At 39.5% G+C, this 22,398-nt stretch overlaps 1 protein-coding gene across 1 annotated transcript in view; it reads right to left on the bottom strand.

Moving 5' to 3' along the window:
- pitpnm3 (PITPNM family member 3) overlaps nt 1–22,398 on the bottom strand; it is a 154,447-nt gene that overhangs the window by 57,061 nt on the left and 74,988 nt on the right. The window contains exons 4-5 of the mRNA XM_088012065.1: nt 496–566; nt 186–406 (exon numbers count right to left, since the gene is read on the bottom strand). Of these exons, the coding sequence (XP_087868191.1) occupies nt 186–406; nt 496–566 (292 nt within the window). The remainder of the gene's footprint in view (nt 1–185; nt 407–495; nt 567–22,398) is intronic.

Raw genomic sequence — 22,398 nt, forward strand, 5'->3', positions numbered from 1 at the left:
GCAAAAATGAAACCTTCAAAAACCCAAAATTGGATTGATTCACAAAATTCCCCAAAGAACACGCTTTGGGGATTCCCTATTTCTTCGGGAATATGAGTATTTTTGTAAGGTCCCACGTAAAGAAAAAAATAAAACCAGCTGTAAGTGACGTCAGGGTAAGTAACAGTGCTACTGACGCTACTCACTTGGACACCAGAGAGAAGGCTTCGGCGCACACGGCCGGACACGGCACCAGTTTGATCATCACATGCTCCTCGGCGGCCTGGAAATGCACCCGGGTCACCTTCTCCAGCACCGAGGCCAGCGTGGCCACGTCGCCAGCCTTTGTGCTCGGGTCGCCGCCTGCCGTGTCCAAGATGTTTCCACCGTGTACCACCAGCAGCAGCACGTGGGTTTTACATTTCCTCTACAAAAGAAGGATGGGGAACAGGGAGAGATGCTACAAAAGCAAAGAATAAAAAATTTAAAAAAAAGAGGAGAGAAGAAAACACTCACCTCTGCATCCTCCAAACCTTCAATGCTGCTCTGAGGGGCGCAGCGCGGACCGCCCAGCTGGTACAGACCCTCTGGATTGTGTAAAGAAAGATGAGTAAAGTAAAGAAGCAGGAGGTGGTGAGAAAGGAAGGAAGGAAGGAATAAAGAAGGGGAAAAAAACAGGGTCACTGGAGGAGCAACTTCACCCAGACACACCTATAACAGCGGCATAAGTGGATATCGATCGGTGAATATAGTCAATATTACTAATGCCTCTTCATCTCTCTTCATTTCGGCTCTGAACTGCATGCTGCCTCCATGTAGCCGCGGGCTGGCGTGGAGAAACCAGCAGATTCAGTGAGTTCAGGCTGTGGACAGCAGCAGCGTTATTGTTTTCTCTGCTGCAGCGTCTATTACCATCACACGTAATTACCTTTTAGCTGCTCTGATGCGATAAGAAACAACAGACTTGTTCTCCTAAAGATCAAAAAACTTGATTTTTTTTATATAACAAAAAGGAGTGTCCCTTTATCTGTCTGGTGGGGGCATTACACAGGAATGTCAGCCAAACTCATTAGCCCATCCAAACCCTCAGCATGCTGTGTCATCTTATTCCTCAGCGCTCGCTCTCTCTCTCTCTCTGTCTCTGACTGTCTCTCTCTCTCTCTCATTTCTTTCTTTCTCTCTTTTTGTCTTTCTATTTTCTCTCTCCAGGATCAGGGCACGCCTCTGTGCTCTGCTCACTGGCTTGTTGTTTATTTGACCTCGTCTGGGACCGACTGTCATGGGAGGCTCTCACAGGCTCGTTCGCTGTCGGCTCCCCTTCTCTCCATTCCCAGCCTGCCAGTGCTCCCCCCCCCCACCGACCACCTGCTTGTCTGGAACAGAGAAGCGTCAACTAGGGACCCGACAGTGCGCTATTTCTGGTCACAGAGAAGCAGGAAATCAATGCAATGAAGTTTTCTTGCTTTGTTTTTCTTTTCGAAAGTGCTGCAGGAATGTATGTGTGGCAAGAAAGTTTTAAGAAATACCATGTGAGCAAGCAAACACTGATGTACAGGGGGAGAAAAACTGACATCAAGAATTTCAGAAGGTAGATGTGCTACCTACGCTAATTGATAGAAGCAAAAGTATAAATGTTGAGGTTGTTTGTGATGTCATTATACCATATTTAAATTTACTTAGCTGAAATGATTGCTTATTCTAGTGATGTTATTTTGTGAGTTTTGACCCACTTTCCAAGAAGATAACTGCTTTTGTAATTCAGAAAATAGTTTTAGTTAGCTTGTTAGCTAACTAACTTTAGCTTTGGGGTTTTTTGGAGGGGGAGCTGACAGGTGGTGATATATAGAATAGCAGATTTGCATCTTGCTGGTCAGTTGTGTCATTTTCCATTCATGGATTTTATTCGTTATGATCCATAGGTGTTTGAATGAACACGAAGCATCAAGATAGGGAATAAATGAGATTTGAGTAACTTTAAACATTGGACAGTTGCTGCTACCAGACGGGCTTGGTTTGAATGTTTCTGAAACTGATAAATTCACACACAACCATCTCTTAGGTTTACAGAGAATTTTTTTTTTAAAAACAGAGAAAACCTACTAAGAGCAGTAGTTGTGATGGCAGAAAATGAATTGCTGATCACGTCGGAGGAGAACTGACAGACTAAATTGAGATTGCATAAAGGCAGCAGCTGTTCAAATAACCACTCAATACAACTGAGGTATGCAGAACCCCAGCTCTGAAAGCACAGCACATCAAACCTTGAAGCAGATGAGCTACAGCAGCAGGATGCCACACACTAGGTGGCGCTCCTGTCAGCTAAGAACAGAGAAATTAGGCTGCATTTCACACAGGCTTACCAAGACTAAGCAGTAATCAATCAATCAATCAAATTTTATTTGTATAGCACATTTCAGCAGCAAGGCATTTCAACGTGCTTTACATAATTAAAATAAAAACAGCATGTGACATTGAATAAACATTGAGAAAGAGAAAGAGATTTTGAAAAAGATTAAAAAAGATAAAAACATTAAAACCCGCACCCCTTTTAGGACTTCAGTTAAATGTTGTTTAACTGGGGCTCTAACCCTCTGGGACTTTAGTCAAAAACACCGTTTGACAAGGACTCCAACCTCTAGGTTTTTAGTTGAAACGCCGTCAACTAGGACTCTAAACCCCGTAGGACTTTAGTTAAACGTCGTTTAACTGGGACGTTTTCCGGGGGGCTTTATATCATTAAAACGTAAACAGTGAGAAAGAGAAATAAAAAGAAATTAATAAATAGATAAAAACTAAAGATAAAACAATAAAAACATCAAAGACATCAAAACCCACACTCTAATACTAATTTAGCCATAAGCAACTCTAAACAGGTGGGTTTTAAGTTGAGAAGGCACCCAGTGTTTCAGCTGTTTTACAGTTTTCTGGAAGTTTGTTCCAAATCTGTGGTGCATAGAAACTGCACCACAGAAGAATGGACAGAAGAAAAATGTTGCAGAGTAACAATAAAATTGCTTCAACAATTGGTAACAGATTTGAGATTTTTCCATTTAAAACTAAGACGTGCGACGTTTTGCCTCGGAGTGCACGGCTTTCATGGGCCACGAAGAGTTCAGCAGGTATAAGAACCATCACAGGTTGAACGTTTTGGTCATGCAGCAAGAATACAGCTGAACCACTTGGTCTCCTGTTAACTAGAATTGTGGGATTTTCAGAAAACCTGGTTTGACTCAAAGTCCAGCTAATCCAAATCTCAAATATCTACATTTTTATCGTCTTAGGACAAACTCCAGTGTGTGATTTTTTTCTTTCTTTTTTCTTTTTTGTTAAATCTTCAACAAGGTCAATTGGATGCCAAAGAGGCTTTTAAAATTATTCTCATCTCATGACTCAAGAACAGACTAAAAGGTTTTTAATAATAGTAGTAATAATAATATACTTTATTCATAAGCACCTTTCAACAAGCAGCAATAAAAAATAAAAATTATGCAGAATAAAATGGGATAATGTGACTACAGAGAGAACGCTGTCGTGAACAGGTGGTTTGAGTCTGGATCAGAACAGAGGGAGTCAAAATTTCGAGTGTCCAGTGGGAGTTTCAGGTTCAGACAGCAGAGCTTTCAGCTGCTCTGCTCCCCATGGAGATGAGGCGAGGGGAGGGGAGGGAAGGAATACGACAAAAAGGATGGAGGAGACTGAGCTGTGGAGAAGATCTGCCAAAATAATTTAAAGTACACTTTTAAACAGGTAAAACACGATGTTTACCTTTATTGACACTTAAAGCCCACTTGGTCAAACTTAAGAATTGAAACAGATAAAAATCAAAGTCAAAATTTTATAGTTCATTAGTTCCCATTATCAAACTAATTTGCAGTTTGCATGCAGAGCCGTTCTCACTCACCGCGGGTCTGGCGGGAGAATCTGCTGACAGTGCAAATACTGGACCTGCACTCTGCAAAGTTGGACTTTATGGCATAGAGGCAAGAAAAACGTAATGGGTGAAACGAGGCCAGAAGATGTCGCATTCGCAGTTTCCCACATGTCATGTAAGGGCAAAATTTGTGAAAAAGGTATGTTAGTAAGATGATTTTTGGAATAAAAATATGCGTGAGGTAAAAATAACAATGATCACAATTCCTCTTCCAGAGACTTAAAACAGCTCAGGGGGGCTAAATAAAATTACAACTTTAGATTTTTTATTGTTGCAAAAAAATTAAAATCTAAGTATTAGGATATTTCTAAAAGCGGGAAGTATTTCCAGGTGCAAAGTGCCATTTTATAGCACAATCAAAAAACCAACTTACAGTCAGTTGAAAAAATATTACGAGGTTTGTGGGTGTACCCTCGGAAAATGTGAAAAAGTTAAACGTATTATGGGTCTATGGGTGTATGTCATAAAAGTGCAAAATGGTTTCATCAGTAATCACAAAGGAAGAGAGTAAGCTGGTATTGAAATGATGCATTTCAATCGCAGCATTGTGTTGGAAAGTACAGCGACAACCAATCAGGAACAAAGCAGCTGCTTGCAGCAAACGGCAGGAGTCCCGGTCAGAAGAAATTGTAGAACTCAGTCAATTTATCATTTGTCGGAGCGGCTCTCACGCTGGGACTCCTGCGTTTCATATCAACTGTAACATTTGTCTGATATTGGGGGAAACCGACAATGTTGGATTTCTATTGGCACAACAGTGACAGAAACAGCCGTCCCTGTGGTTAGAGGCATTTCACATATTTTTTACTCTGCACGGTCTGTCTGCATTCATGCTTTCATTCTCCTCTCAGAGGTGAGTCCTGCTTTACGATAAGCTCTTCACGAAGCTCCGTGGTATTTAGCAGATCTCTCGCTGGAGTCATTCTCTCCCTCGAAATGACCCAACGTAGCAAGGATCCAATGAAAAGCCGAGAAAAGTCATAGTTCAGTCATTTCCAGTGGCTTAAAACCTGGTGAGGTGAATGTTGGTGCATCACAGAAGGCGGGGACGCGACACGACTTGGCTACAAGAGCGAGGAAGAGAAAATTGACCCCAGAAAGTGGGTTTTGAAGATGAAAGGGCTCAACAGAGAAGTCTACTACAGCTGAGAGCAGATGGATGAAATATTGATCCCTCTTGTGGATCATTCTGTCAAAGGAACCGTGACTGAAACATCACAGCCTCAAATAAAAGCCAGAGTTGCAGAGTTTTGGTTTTCTACGACACCCTCAGAAAACCTCTCGCCTCCAGGGTCTCTACTGTTAGGACACTTACCCATTTATCACCTGCAAATGAGCAGATGGGGAAAAGACAAGCAGGAGAATGAGAGCAACAGGCAAAAATGTTATCTTCATCAAACAGAAGACTGGCTTCGAGGCTACAGGTTCATGTTTTCAGAAGGATAAAAAGAAAAAATGGCAAAATGCCCTCTGAGTTTCCTGACTGCTGGAGTGTGAGTCAACTAATAAGAGAGCTCCAATCTCAAAATCTATCTTCTGTATTGCTAGAAGACGTGCACAGAAAACAACAGCATGGTTTTCCTGAAAATGATTTTGTGCTCGACTTGATGAAGTCAAGCTGTAAAAGATAAAATGCAGACTCAAAGACCAACCTCTGTCAACTTCAATTGAGACTTTTAGAGTGTTTTCACACCTGACAGTCAAGTAGAATAAAAGTCCTAACGTGTTGCATGTTCAGATGGTGTGGTTCGTTTTTACACTGCACTGTGTCAAACCATCCAATCCAATCCTTTGAAAAACCTGTTTACCCTCCTCGGCTGCGGTGGCGCTGCACCAAAGGACCTCATGAAGGAAACGACAAGAAAACGTCTGAAGAAAACTCTTATTGCAACTTTCTTCATCATTCTGAAGCAGAAATTGAGTGGCATAAGATTTTATGTCTGTGACCATGAGCCATTTCTCCAGCTAGGTGTAGACCTGCACACTTGATACCCAGAATGCCCTGCACTATAGTCCACTTCCTGCTTTTGGAGCAGTCTCCGGTCCGCTTGGTCCACAGTTCAACTGAAATGAACCAAGACCCAGATTTTTAGGAGGGCCAAAGTTTGCTTTGTTGGTCCACACTGGAGTTCAATTGCACATCCACACCTACCCCTGCCCAATGAAATGAGCTGTTTAGGCAAACAACCTAGAGTTTAATTAAAGCAGACTGGTAAGGGCTGTTAATATACATTTGTAGATGAAGCTATTAGAAAGTGGCAAGCAAGTCCATGTAGATATTTGCTGTTTGTGTGCCAACCACATTTGTTTGTTTATATTGCCAAACAAAAATTACATCTTTTCTCATGTATTACGGCATTTAATGGTCTGGAGCGCTGCGACTTTTTTCAGATCACCGTGGTTACAAGAACAAAGAAGCTGATGGATTTACCTGCTTACAGATCAAAGGATTTTCTCTTGTTCTTTATTTTAAGGGACAGATTGGGGAGTGCAAATTTTTGTATTTTCAAACTGATCTTGTGCTCAGGCAATTTTCACTTTCATCAATAGAGGAACCAGCAAAACACGCTAAAGCAAACATCCGTCTTCCACCATTTAGACTGAGAAGACAGTCATCAGATAAAACAATACCTGAACATATACATTTTTGGACGACCTTTCTTTCACTTTTTAGGATTCACAGCAAAGCAAGCCCTGAATGAAAATAATCACCAGCTTTTTTTTCTTTTTTTTTTTAAGTAAAGAAAGATCTGAAAACTCAAAAACAATCAAAGTAATCAGAAGATTTCTACAGAGAAACCATGCAGTTCAGATGGATACTGCAGCACCAAGGAAGAGCTTTGTGGAAAAAGGCGGGGCTTGTTGGAAAGAGGCGGGGCTTTGTGGGAACAAGGTGAATGGTTGCCACGAGAGATTCAAGGATTTCTCAAACATGAATGAAAGCAACACTCCAGCTATGTTTTTGAGGAGCAAATAACATCACCTGATATAAAGCTAAAAAAGAGCATCTTTTAAATAACCCCAGCCCTTTTGTACATGACAAATGTGCATGATAAATGTACAGATCATAATTGGTTCTATGTCCCAATTTTATTTGAAGAATGAGAAGGAAGCGGTTCGGGAGGTAAAACGGGTGTTGGAGCATGAAGTGAAGATGCTAATAAACCTGACTGTGCATTTCACCTTAACAGTGTTTAGATGAAGTATGTCTTCCCACAGCACTTGGGCTGCTGCCAACATCTGGTGTGAGTTTTATTTCAAAAGATATATGTACTCAGCAGCCACTTTAACGGGTGGACCTGTTACATTGCTTGTTAATATTAATAGCAAATCAGGACAACAAATGAAAGCAGTTTAACGTCTAATATACACAAAAAATGACTTACTGAAGTAGAAACCAAGCATCAAGATGGGGTGAAAATGGGATTTAAGTGACTCTTATGCAACATTGTTTTTGCTGCTGCATAGTCTGAGTGTTATAGAAACTACGGGGATTTTTACACAAAGCCATCTCGTCAGCTTACAGAGAGTGATTTTAAAAAGCTTAAAACAAGCTCCTACATCTTGCTGAAAACTTACTTGTAAGTTAGTTCCATCTTATTTGAAGCATATTAAAATATTTGGTAACACTTTATTTGAAGGGGGTTTGAATAAGACTGTTAATGGAGTTTCTTCATTAACAAAGAAACTTGTCATTTCTTTGTTAATGACAAGTTGTCATAACGAAGACATTTTGAATCATGTCAACTTTGTATTAAAAGTGTCATTATTTACCGAATGACGCTTTATGACAACAGTCATAACTACTCATGAAGACTTATTGATTTTCATGACAGGTGTTATGTCATGTTTATGACAGTGTCATGTCAGTCTTATTCAACCCCCTTCAAATAAAGTGTTACCAAATATTTACACTAGAAACCAGACCAAAAATACTTGGTAAGATTTAGTATTTTTGCTAAATACTAAATCTTAGTATTTAGCAGTGTAATGTTCCTCACGCTCACAAAATCTCAAACTAGTGGAGTAAAGGAACAGGAGACTGATCATGGACAGCCAAGAAATCTACTGAAATTCAGTGATGCTGTCATATCGATATGGAACTAAATGTCCCAGGAATGGTTCAAAAATTGTGTTAAGAAGAGCACTAATAAAGTAAAAATTCTAAAGATAAAATAGAGTATAATAAGGTGACTTGCTGGTGTATATTTGTACACATATCCTCATGAAAGCTGCATATTTATTTTAATGTGGACAATATGGCATTTCTAAATGCTCAACCCACTCGGCTTTTACCTTGAAGCAGCAAATAATTGTGATTTTCCCTTCACTGTAAGACGCTTGCATGGAAATTATGCGATAATTGAAAGGGTCGTGCTACCTCCACGCTGTATTTTGTTTGGTGCTAACAGGTTAGGGTGATCATTTGGGGGGGAGGATGTTGTCTCCTGACTGGATAAACAGCCTCTTCTGACCCCTGACTTCTCGTAGGCATGCTAACACACTCGCGCCATCTGTTCGCCGCCGCCGCCATCAGGTTCCATCATGTTGCCCTCCGGTACAAAAAAGACCCCAGGGGACTACACCGGCTCAGCTGTACGGCAAACCCACGGAACGTAATCACAACCCCAGGCCCACGCTCACATGAAGTGACTCTGGCAACACTCACACGCATTTATGCCATAACCCTAACAGGCTGTTGTCTGCTTCCTGATGCACTGCAACAAACTGCAGATGCAGGACATCATGTATTCAGCAAATAAGAGGCAAGGCTTCCACGGATGGGACGGCTTCAACCCATGTTTTATTTAAACCCGTCTGCCTGAAGCGCAGACGTCCGCGAAACTTAAACTGCTGCGATCCCACTACAAACTATTGACAAACACTCCCCGAAGGATTCTGAATTATTCATCGGGAACTGGATGTAAAATTTATCAAACGGATTAAAAAAATATTACAGCTTGACAAGATGTCAACATTAAAAGTATAGCAAGGGAGAGAGGGGAAAATGGCCGCAGTTTTGTAACTTGTTCTCTTTAAAAACTGATTTAAACGACTAGCAGAGTGAATTTTTAAAGTGTGAACCGTGAAGAAGGAATTTATTTGAACAATCCAGCAGAAAAACCACATTTGTCTCCAAGGAGGGGGAATGAATAGCAAAGCAGCGTGTAAGTCGTCGTTAAGTGTAACAAGTTGTTGCCGCACTGACTGTCACCATGGTAGCTGCTCACGACCAAGACGGACGAAGTCAACATAGAATCACTCACAATGTCTCACATTCATATACACCTGGGTTCTGTAGACTGTGGTAGAAAATTATACAGCCTTATATAGATTTTTATAATGTTTGGAGGATAACAATTGTTTTCAAGTGTTTGATACATGGAGTGAGTTTTTAATGTGACTTAGGAGGAAACTTTTCTTTGTAGAATTGCTTTTATTTCAGCTGCTTTTATTATTGGAAGGATTTGGAGCATAAATTAACCATTTAAGGTTACACCACAACATCTCAATCAAAGTTTTGTTCCAGTTTTGACTAGTTTTTTTGTTTATATCTTTGGTAGAAAGTATTGAGTTTTTTGGTGTCCTCCGAATCCTTGCAACCCAAGTGTGGCCAAGTAGAAGGTCACAAAATGACTCCCAGGACTTTTTATTCCTTTTGGAAAGATTAGAATTGTTGGTTTATTTGATCGACCCTCTATGACCACCCTAACATGCACCGCATCCCTTTATTACGTTTTTTTTCCCCTCTGTATTTAATATAAATATTGTTTTGAAAATGTAAAGTGATCTGAAAGAGTTGTGGTTACTGATAATGTAACTTAGGCTACATTCACACACCCAAAATACGCTTTTTTTTTTTTTTTTTAACACATTTGCCACTCATATCTAACTTTTTCCTAACATCCCAATTCTGATCTTTTCATGGCAAAAAAAAAAAAAAGTTTTATACCACTTCCATAAGTGATGCTGGTCACATGAGATGTAATCCTGCACCAGCAGAAGACGTTACTCCGACTGCTGAATAAACCTTAACATTGATCCATGAATGGATCAGTTATTACATCCAGTAATAATGAGCTGCTGTGTGGCATCTACATTCTTCTTCTGTGAATTCAAGTTGCTTTGAGGTCGTAAAGCTTTAACACAGAAGTCTTGTTGCGGTCACAGTTAATTAGAAGTATAAAAGATGACCAACAAAAACTGCATGACTGTAGCGTAAGGAAGCCAAAACATGAGGTTAATCAAAGGTAATGATTGATTTACCAAAAGGGAGCAATTACCGTTTCGTGCCAGGTTGGTTTGGACAGGTTTTTTTTTTTTTTTGCTTATTAAATAAAATTATAATTTAAAAACTGCTTTCTGTATTAACGCCAATTATTTTGGTCTGATATTAAGATCTGCATGGTGATTTCAAAACATCAAGTGAACACGAAAAGTAAAAACTGTATATTGACCAAAGAAGTGAGTAAGTAAATTTAAGTTAAAAAAAAAAAGAAAAAGAAAAAAAAAGCAGCAATTAAAATCAAACCTTACACTCTTTGGAGATCGTTACCCAGAATAATCAAAGCAAATGGTTCCCGTAAGCAAAAGATTAGCTTTGAAGCCATGACATTACGCAAGTGTTTTTCTTTTTTCTTCTTCTCCTCACCACCTCCTTTCTGCTCTTCTCCCCTGAGGTCCTCCAGGCAGCAGCAGCAGTGTTGCTGGGTTGTGATTATCTGTCCTCAGTGTGCCATCACAAGCCATTTCTTGCTACATATTCTGCAAAGCGGCGATGCTCCAATGCGCTTTTTAATGCACATGCAAACCATTTCACAAAAGAGTATCTGTTGACAAAGGTGCAGATGAAAAATACCAGACTAGATGATGATGTGTTCAGTACTGTCTTTAAGAGATGTCACTTCTAATCATGATCATGAACCTTTATCTCCCCCACTCCCCCCCACTCCCTACCCCTGCTGCTGATTGTCAAATTAGTGAGGAAAATTTTTCTTTCCTTCTTTCAAGCCACTTCAGCAGCTGTGTTTTCAGGAGAAGCACAAAACATTCATTTAACAGGAATTAAAACAAGTGCGAGGCTGCCTGCGGAAGAACTGCGAGTGAAAAATGACTTGACTTTAAGGGGGGGAGCAAGGGCGGAATGCAGATGAGTCTCATGCTTTAATTTTATTTATTTTTCTTCCCCCCCTTTCTATCTCTATGTGTGCATCTCTGAAACGAGCTGCGGGGCGCACGCCGAGAAGAGGACTGTGGAGAGCCGTGGAAAATGAAAAATCATTCACGCATTCATCCGAGTTATGCGTTCTCGTGTGCTGCATTCCCCTTCTAAAAATAATCAATGTCAGCTTGTTTGGCAGAGCTTTATTGATTAGTCATCTGTACCGAACTGTCAGCGTTCTGTGACGTCGCCACGGCAAATGTTTTTGCCAGTTTGGCAGTTGGCATGGAGCAGCTAGCCAAGTTAGAATCAATCGCTTTTATTTATCGCAGAGTGGCTCGTTTTCCTAAAGGATTAGTTATGTAATGGCGCTATTTTAGGAGAGAGCGCATTATTTTGCATGAAGAAGGAAGTCGGGAGTGAGCAGAGAAGCAGCGTTTGGGAACACAAACAGAGGAGGTCGAGTTCAAATACGCTCGTCTATACCTCAGATGAAAACTTTAATCCGCTTTCAAATTGCACATTTCTTGACATGAAGCAGGAAGTGATCTTTGATTTATATGTCTTGACTGAGCGGCCTGTTTAAATTCCTCTTCTCTCAATACTTTTATTTTGCTAATCTATCAATACAAAAAGCTTTAATACTGTGTATTTCCTGATTAGTCATAACTTTACATTTCAATTCTTGTCAAACTCTGTATGTGAAGACTGCGCCAAGCTAACAATGGAATTATGTTGTTGAAGTGTAACTAACCCAAAAAATGTACTTTTCTTTCGCTGATGAACTGTCTACATATGTTATTTATGGTCACATTTTATGTTTCTGTGCAAATTTTGACATTTTTGTGTAAATCTGGTCAGTTTTGACCAACCGTCACAGTTGATGTCCTACTCGTAACGGTACAGGTTTAAAAACGAGGTACAGTGTTTCATCACACAACAATAAATAAATATGAACTTACTGCCTTGAAACTGACAGTTGTTTTATTTTTAGCACAGGGATTGTTTCTAGAAGCAGTTAAGACCCAAACAGAGGAACGATAATGTGCAAAAAGTAATCAAAACATATTCAATCTAAAACACACAAACACAGTTTATTCTGTGTGTTTTAGTTTATTCAACCTAAAACACACAGATACATATATAATAATAATAAAATAATAATAATAATAATAATAATAATAATAAATAATAATAAAATAAATAAATAATAATAAATAATAATAATAATAGTGGTTAGTCAATCAGTGTTCAAAGTGAAATCAAAGAAATTCAAAACAAAGTCAAATAAAAATAATTCATAATGTTGCGTAGATGGAAAAGGTGGAGGCTGAAGCTACTCAGCTTACATGTGCGAACCCTTATGTATTTGTTACAAATAACAAATATTAACGGAATACATAGAATCAACTAATAAAAACAAGCAAGAGAAGAAACAACAACAAAACAAAGATTAAAAACTAAGTCAATCACCATAACAAAGGTTTCAATCAGATTTGAAATATTCAAATTTGTTTAAAGCTTTCAATCATTCTATGTTTTATTTCCCTTCTAATCTGTGTTATGTTATCACTTAGAATAAAATCTTCCGGCAACACTCCAGGTATGTTTTTGATGAGGGATTAACATTAGAAAATGTTGTAAAGCTGAAAAAAAGTCGATTTTACATAATACTGCCCCGTTAACTCTGCTGCATTGCTGGAGCTGAACTTCTTCACAGAGCATCCGCACACAGAGACGAGGAGGAATACCACACAGGGAAATAAGAGGCAGTGGTGCCTTAGAAATACCACTCGGTGGCTGGGCTTTTCATCAATGAAGGTCACCTCTCCCGGGATGGGACAGGTTCAGAGACGCCTCTGGCTCGTGGCGTAATGAATGGAGGGAAATATAGGAGCGTGAAGACGCAGAGACCGGGGGAAGAACGGTTGGGGAAGCCGAAGAGGCATATAAAAGGGAATAACGGCTCGACAGAACAGCAGGAGGGAGGCAATAAACCCAGATTTGCTTTAGCGAACTGGAGATAGATGGAGATCAAAAGATTGTGCTTGTCACAGCTCAGCTATCACAGCTGACTGACACCCCAGCTGTGACTTTAAGGCTTTCCTCATGAGAGACTTTAATGGCTGCTGGATTTCTGAGCGAAAGACAGACCCACCGTCTGACTAGACTGGTCAGAAGAAATGATAAGAGGTGATTAAAAGTGTGCGTGCGTGTGTGTGGAGGGGGGGCTTCGGAGAGTGGGCTGCAGCTGCTGCTGTTAAAGATTTACCTTGTTTATAATCACATCAAAATAAGTTGTCAGTAGAAACTTTTCCGATGATTTGAATCATCTTTCAGGCAGGTTGACTCTAGCTTTCTAATGTGCTCTCCTACTAAACACAAGTAAACTTTAGATACCAATACTTTTATAAGGTTGGTCAAATGTGCATTGTGGCTTATTTAAAGCAGCAAGTTGTAACTTTTATTAATAAAAACATGTTTTTTACACATTTGTTGAAGCTGTTGCTATGTCATAACAGCATAATACAAGACAGATGTGCAAAAACCAATTCGAGCTCCTCTGCTTCCTTTAAGTACTTCTACTGCAGAAATACTCCGGTCAGTCAGAAACAACCAGTCAGAAGGAGTATCATAGTGCTGTCAATCACCCTCATGTACATGCTTCTCACACCTTCCCCCTTGCTCTCTGCAAGGCTAGAGCTGCTTCGCCACACCAGCGTCTGTTGTGAATGCTAAGGCTAGATAGCATAGCCCCTGATGACAGCGGATACACATTTTTTTTTTCCTGTAACTGTAAGCTGTTTCTTCACCATTACCACAATGAGCGGCATGTACATGAGCATCACTGACAGTAGTAAGGCCCTCCTCCTGGCTTTGATTGGTTGTTTATGATTAGGAACAGTGTATTTCTGCAGGTGGCAGTAGGAGCACAGTAGGGAGGAGCTTGATTTTTTTTTCACAGATTATTTGTCTCATTATATACAGTCATGACATAGTGACAGTTTTAGCAAATACATAAAATGCATATTTTTTGTTAAAGTTACAAACTGCAGCTTTAGCTAGGATCCAAAATCATGTTATTAGCTTGACTCACCACAACCTTTTCAGCAAAAGCTACAAAAAAAAAAAAAAAAGAAAATCAAAGAAGCATTGTCGGAATCCAGAGGCCAAACATCTAGAGAATCTGTGAACACCAAAAACGTATCTTCTGTGATACACAGCAAATATGAGCTTTTCCCCTGGTGTTACACCTGACTCTCCTCTCTGTTGAACAATAAAAAGGTATTTCTATTATATTCTTTAAGCAGGCCTGACTTCCTCCAAAACAACTGCGTGAGCCTGTCAGATTTTTCCATTAGGATGAATCTTCTACAGTGATTTTTAGAGTTGCAGGTGATTTTGTCTCTGCGTACCGTGATCGTTGTTATGCCCAGCGTGATGGGACGAGGCAGAGGTCTTTATACTTGCTTCAGCTTTCACGAAACGTTGCCACTCATCTCCTTAATATCACTAGTAGCCACAATTCCTCTGTTCTCACCTCCCTGCATGAGGAGGGAGCTGCTGAGGATTGAGTTTGATTTCACTGTTTATTTCGGATTATTTCTGTTTACTGTCTGCGTGAATTTGGCTCCAATTTTCTAGGAAATGCTGACACAAAGTCAGCCGGTATCAGCTAGCACCGGTACTCACAGCAAATGATAACACAGTGGATCAGTGTGTGTGTTGAAGGCATTTTTTTAAATTCCTGAAAAAGAGAAGATCTGACGAAAGAAAGAGCAGAGATAATATGAAATATCAATGTCCCGATAAAAAAAATAAAAAAATAAAAAAAATATTAAGAGGAAATAATTGTTCAGATATGGAGTCGGAATTTTATTCAAATTCTTGAGGTTGTGAAATACAGACATGATCTGAATTTAGAAATAGTTCCTATCGATGGGTACAACACTTTCATGTTTTTATTTGACTCACATGTCCTTGTTCCTTTAAAACTTCCTTAACCCTGGAGCTCGTTACAGTAGATGTTGACCTTGAAATAAAACACAATTGTCTTTGACATTGTTGTGAAAACTCACTTCCCTTTACTCCCAGATAATGCAGAATATTTTTTAAAATCAACTCCCTTTCATAAAGGTGTGTCAAAAACCATCAGCAGCTCCGTCTCTTGGCAAACAGAATAATAATCCGTCCTGTGGTTTTGGGTAAATATTAAGTCAGTGAAAAGCAGCTTTTTCATAGTTTAACCTCAGACATGTCTTATTGTCGGCAAAAAACAAAGAAAGTAAATACATGTGACTAGGAGTGTAATGATGCTTCAAGCTCATGAGACAAGTCCAGGTTTGGCTAAACTGATTTTTTATGCTAATCTCAAAAGTTTGTTTTAGAGAACGTCTTTATAGCTTAGAACTATTCAGCTCAGGTTTAAATAGTTTTGAACTGCAGATTCTCAAAGACTTCTCTAGCTGTGAAATATCCTTTGTTTTTAGCTCTGACCCAAATGCTAACTTTAGCATCGTCAGCAGCTAATAGTTAGCCGACGGTGGAATCCTTACACAATATACAACCATGTTATTCTTTTTTCCTAAGGCGTACTCAGAATTTTCCCAAAGCTGTTGAAGCTTATTTAATCAGTATTGTCAACATGGAAAGTTTGTTGTTGTAGTCAATCAGTATTTCAAACTCTCCTAGCAACTCTTTTTTTTATTTTAAAGAAAGCGACGAGTACCAGAGTAAAGACGGCCGTGTTGCCAATACCAATACTGATACTGTTATAGTTTTTATATATATTTTTTATTTTATTTACATTTAATATATCATCAAACTTCTGACCTGTAGGGATTTATGTGTTTTTTCTTTTGAATTATTTTGCTCAAAGCAAGAACAAAAATTTAAAAACAGTTCACAGGTATTTGCAAAGTACTTTATAAAACATATTAGCATGATTTGATACAGAGTTGGTGTCGATGTTATCCATATTTTGGATTAATCTGCTTCTATTATTGGAGAATTTTGGAGACTGAGGTGTGAAAGCCCATATGTTCTCATTCTTAATAATAAACAGCAGGTTTTTGCTATAGGCCACTCCCCTTCTCCCTTCTTGTCTGCAACATTTTTTAACATTTTAACATCCTAAATGTAACGAAAAGAGAAAACAAATCTTTAAATTCTGGGAAGAGCTGAGACTTCAAGAGAAAAACTTTAAAACCCGACCTCAAATTTGCTCGGCAGCCTTCATTTTATCTTTCAGTGGAACATTTTCTGTTGCCAACCTAACAGTAGTTAGTAATGGAAATCAGCACAGACAAATGTAATTCTTTTGCAACCCTGCCATGCCATGTATGCAGGAGCAAAACAAACCTTGGTGAACCTCAGGAGAAACATGTTCTGTTTGCATGCAGCACTGTGTTGCTCTGCTGTGGTTTTCTCAAAAGATTCGAGTCCCTAGCAACACAGACCAGGGAAAGTGCATCGCTGCAATTACAACTACTTCCATTGAGCAAATAAAACAGTTTCAATCTCTGAACATCAAACTGTTTCTGCGTGAGCAAGTCTGGATTGCTTTTGTGTAATGAAATCATTGTAGAGCTGCATCTCCTACTGTTTTCGTTTGAATCCAAACCACTCAATCAAAATGGCATCGTATGTGCATTAAAATTATTACCACCACAGATGAGTTCTTTACAGAAATCATATTTTCAAAATGTAGTGGGATAAGCAAGAAAAACAGCTTCTCTCTATTTTTTTCCATTTACATTTTTTGCGCATTGTATTTCAACCTTCAGTCTCACAGAACAGATGCTGAAAGAGGACAAAACAGCAAAAGTCAAAAGTTCACCACCTCATGACTCCCCCCGATACCAGAGTTATGCCTCCACAGACTCATAAATCTGTAAACTGCATCACAGTTAAAGCAACAGTAAATTTTGTCAATAATAAATGTGTAGAAAACATTTGTTTATGTCCTGACAGTATAACATGAGACAGATAATTTATGAAAAAATTAAGTTCTTAAGTCTCCTCCTTGCTGTCCTATTGCCATCTGCAGAAAAACACTACTCTCTCTCGGTCAGAAACAACCAATCAGAGCCAGGAGGAGAGTCCTAGCCCTGTCAATCAGGCTTGTGTACAAGCTATTCACACTCTCGCTGCTCTATGCAGCTATTTGCCGTGAATGCTAAGACTAGTTAGCATGACCACCAATGTCATTTAATTAAGTTTTCCTGTAACGTTGTTTCTCCACCATTAGCACCGCTGTTGCAAACCGCCAATCTTGAGCAGCGTGTACATGACTATGATTGACAGCAGTAAGACCCTCCTCCTGGCTCTGATTAGTTGTTACAGACCAATGAGAGTAGTGTTTTTTTTTTATTTTTTATGAACTATTCATTTCATGTTATACTGTCAGGACATTGTGACACTTTTAATAAATATGCAAAATAAATATATTTATAAAAATGACCTAATGCGGCTTTGCACTAAATCCACAAAGGGACATTATAAAGCAGTGGTCCCCAAACTTTTTCCTGTGAGAACCACATAACTTTTCCCTTCTCTGGTGGGGGGCCGGAGATTGTTGAGGGGGCGGGGGGAGTTTCTCGATTGATTTTTACCCAGAAAGACCATGGGCAAAAACCATGAGTGAAACGGTCACTGGGACTGACTAGTATATATTCCATTGAGGGAAAGTAACTTTAACATATTAATTTATCATATGTTAACATAAAGGCTTGTTTTGAAGTATAAGCTGCTACTTAGCATTGCTTCGAAAAATTCAACCTGGAATGCGGCGTTCATAACAGACGCGTGTGTTCATCTCATCTGCTCTACCGCTAGCAAACAACCGTCAAGCAGTTCCCTAAAAGTCCAACAGATGGCAGCAATGCGCCCCACAGTTTAAAGGACACACTTCCTGCTAAAGAGGAAGTGTGGTTGAAGAAAAATCCACATATAAACTGGAAAATACAATAAATGAAAAAAAAAAAAAAAAAAAAAACTGAATGCTCTCTGGTATTGTTCAGGGGGCCGGACCAAATGTGGAGGCGGCCCGCGGGCCGTAGTTTGGGGACCCCTGTTATAAAGGATCCTTCCTCCTAGCAGCTGATATACTTTATAACCACCACTACTCCCAATAAACTCAACTTCATCCATGCTGGTATCTGTACAATTTTAATGTTGCACATATTTTTATTATCACTACTTGTAAATAGTATGTCATTTAATGTGGACATGGACATTTCGTACATTGTCTAATTAGCCAATTAACAATGTACAAAATGTGCACATTCTTTTGTGTGAGTATTTGCTGTTATTGCCTGTCACTTTGCTGCTGTTGCACAGAAATTTCCCAGTTGAAGGACAATAAAGGATATTTCTATTCTATTTAAGGTGAAGGACGGTTAGTTTTGTTCCTGTTTCTTTGTCTCCCAGGCAACACAAAGTATACTTAACATTTTACTCTCTATGGATGTTTAATAGCTCCATCACTACATACTCTGCCTTTCATGGAGAAACGGTGACTTAAGGCCTTTTGTGACATGACTTGAAATGCATTAGCTGTGAGCTAATGCATCAACTTCAACTTATGGCAACAGCATCTGAAAGCTATCAGTTGCACAATTGTCTAAAAGTCAAATTTCACCTCTCACCTAGCTAAAGACAGCTAAAGGCCCCAAAATGACACAAAGAGCACTTTAAAAAAAAAAACAAACAAAAAAAAAAACAGGTAATCGACTGTGAAACAGTCACATCAAACTAAAATGATTACCAGACAGAGTAAAGATTTTTCCATGGCTGCCATGAAGCAATAAAACCTCTCCTGATGATTTTACGAGCGTGTTAGTAACACTTCAGGGGAGCGATCATTATGGTGACTTGTAATGCTGTCCATTTAAAACGGCATGCTAGTACGAGAACATAATCTTTGGTCTCCTATAAAAATGTCACAACCTACAACATCTATGAGCTTAAACGCCTTCTCCTCAAACAATCTGTGTTTGTATTAGGAAAGACAGCGTGATTTCACATTTCACTGCATTATGTGGTCTGTGGTAGAGGGGCAGTGTTGATTGAACACCTCCACCTGAATGTAACGCTGAATGCTCAATGCTACATCATTCTCAGGCAGATTGTGCTGCCTTGTTATGGGTATTCATGTCCCTAAGTTGAGTTGGTTTGGGGGTGACAGGTAGTAGTCCCTCTGCTATTTGAGAATTTAATGTGTTCCAGATTGGACATGGACCACAGGAAGTGAAGGGGAGAGTTGATCCAGGAGGTTAAAAAGACAATTAAAGGTAAAGGTTATAAGACCATCACCAAACAGCTTGATGCTCCTGTGGTTCATTCAGACGTTTAAGATCCATCTGACTGCAACCAAGCTTTCTGGGTGTGCCCTAAGGTGGAAAATTGAAGCCAAAGATAATAGGACTGGAAACCAAAGAGTCCAGAATAACCTCCAAAGAAGTCAAAGGTTATCTCCAAGGTCAAAAAGGTACATCAATGTTAGATGGCACTATCTGTCATTGACTGAGTCAAAGTGGACTTCATGGGAGACGACTAAGTAAGGAAGCAAGTCGCAAAAAGGCAGACTGGAATTTGCCACAATAAGAACTGACAAGCCAAAGTTTTTGGGACAATGTCCTTTGGACAGATGTGACGAAACTGGAGTTTCTTGGCAAGGGACATCACCTCTATGTTCAGACACCAACAATGAAGCATATAGACGAGACCACTACCATGCTTCCAATAGTGAAACATGGAGGAGGCTCGGTTATTGTCTGAAGCTGTTTTACTGGATTAGGCACAGGGTGTAGTGACTCTGTGTGGGCTATGAAAAAGAGCAAAACATTGGAATATTCTGTGTTGGTCTTCTACGTGCCCTGATCTAAATCGTATGGAAGGAGCTGAAACACGTCATCTGGAACAACTGGAGCAGTTTGCCTGTGAGGAATGAGCCAAAACACCTGTGGACAGGTAAAGAAGTGGCATTGTGGTTACAGTGACTGACTCAATAGTTTGAGCAACAAAATACCAAGCTACTGTTACCATCGTTGCTGTCCAGGCCACATGAGGTTGTTTTTTTTTTTTTTCTTTAATTATTCTGTTCAACCACAATTCAAAAGCAACATCTGATTTTCATGGCTTAGCTTTCAGTAAATGTTTAATACTTTTATCAGTTTCAAGTCACTTCAGTGACCACTGTGGGGTTTCTGGTCATTGACATGCGGGTCCGAACATGTTTGTCCACATGTGTCCAAGAAGAAGAAAATGAGTCCATCAAACCTGTAAGCCATCATTTCATAGCTGACACCAAAGGTTTGGTAAAAAGATGTAACAAAAATTACCAGTTATGTTTTATGCCGATTTAAAGCCGTAGAGCTTTTCATCTCTGGTTCATTTGACTACACGTCTCCCAGCACTAATTTCATTTAACATGACACTGCGGTATTCCATCTTTGATAGAAAGAAAAAATGTAATGTGATTTTGGTGGTTAGATATGCTCTCCAGAGAGCTTCAGAAATGTGATCAAATAACTATTTCCCATGGAGAAACAGTTTGGAAAATCATTTGATTTGTTGCAATCACTCACAGAGAACAGAATGGGAAAGTGGGCAATCTCCAAAGCCTCCTGCTGGAGAACTGCAGTAAGAAATGCAATCTTATCTCCGCAACAACTATTTCTAAGTTATCTACATACCAACTTTTTGAAAGATGATGATAGTGATTGAAAATATCTATCCAAATCGTTACAGAAATAGTTCACGCACTTAACCTTTTTCCATGGCATCTTAATCTCAAGACCTAAAGCCTACAGAACATAGTTGGAGCGAGGTACTGAGGAGAGATTAGTCTGATCTGTGTGTGAGGAATGCTGAGAGATCCCTCTCCTTGTATGCTCCGACCTTATTAAATGGGATAGGAAAATAATAAGCGTTGTTATATTTGCCAAAGGGGTTGTATTAGAAGTAATTTGAAATGTGGGATTTTTCTTTCCCCCACTCCAATGTACTCCAATTAAAGGTTACATTTTTATATTTTCCCATTGTGGGAATATGCTACTGCAATTAAAATTAGTTTATTCTAGAGCTTTTTATAGTTCATTTGGGTATTAATTTGACTTTTTATTCATGCCACAGAAGTGTTTGCTTTGAAAGATGTCCAACTCTTGGACAGAAACCTAGATATACATCAGTCAGATATTTGTTAGCTTCACCAGAAACCTTTGCAGGATCCAGTTAGCGATGGGTTTTCTTCTTCTTTTTTTAAATCAAGGTTTCATTAAAATTAATAACAGAGGAGGAAGAAAAATGTAAACTACCCCACATATGGAGCACAACTTTTATTTTAACTAGCACTTTAGATGCACATAAGGAAACGTTGCTTCGTGCCTTTTCTAAGGCATCACAAGACATAATTAAGAAGCACTGAACACATATCAGCATGAGAATATCTCCACCTACATTCTGCTGTATGGGTGTTTTATTTATGTTCATCCAGGGATCAATAACAAAATGCCCCACCACATGTGAGCAACGGTAATGCGGCGCTTCTCGCCTTAATGACCGCTTTGCTCCAACGTAGGTGGATGTTGTTTGTCAAGCAAATTGTGATGCGGAAGCCCGAATGGAACGACCTTTTCAAAAAATTAACATAAACCACAGAGAGCTGAGCGCAACGTGAACGTTTCAGTAATAACACACACACACACACACACACACACCCAGGAGAAATAACTGCCCGCCTCTGCTGACCGGCGTGGCTTTTGCTCCTCTTCCCCCCTCAACGGCTTTTGTTTTAATGCCCACACATTTACAGCATGGATGGTTGTGATAGTCATGGTGTTCTGTGCATGTACAAACAGACCTCTGTCAACAGATCCTCAAAGTGAGTCAGCTGTGCTGCGTGATCATCTCCACTGGTGAAATCAGCAGTGGTTACCAGAAAGCCTCTGGCTTCAACTCGCTAAGCCTCCATCATTTTCTAACCAGGTTTTACTTCGAAGGCACTGCTCTCTTCACAAAAGAAGAGTTTATGAACCAAAAAGGCGTTTTAGAGATAAACCCTCTTAGGGACAATTGTAAATGACCTGAATAGCTAATACTTTGGAGCCGAACAGAGATAAGATTCGTGATTTCAGTCTCTGTGGCAGAGCTTTTCTCCCTCTGTTTGAGACAAGAGCAGCTGCAGCTGATGGATCTGATAAACACAACCTGCCTGAAACGAAACGGCTCGCATGTAAGAAGCCAAACATTTCAACGTTTTTCCAAAGAATAAAGAATGAACATTGTGGGGTAATAATGATGGACAAAATCTGCTTTATTTGCT

This window comes from Poecilia mexicana, unplaced genomic scaffold (assembly GCF_051168715.1).
Source record: "Poecilia mexicana isolate PSO_F unplaced genomic scaffold, ASM5116871v1 scaffold_13, whole genome shotgun sequence".
Lineage (NCBI taxonomy): Eukaryota > Metazoa > Chordata > Actinopteri > Cyprinodontiformes > Poeciliidae > Poecilia > Poecilia mexicana.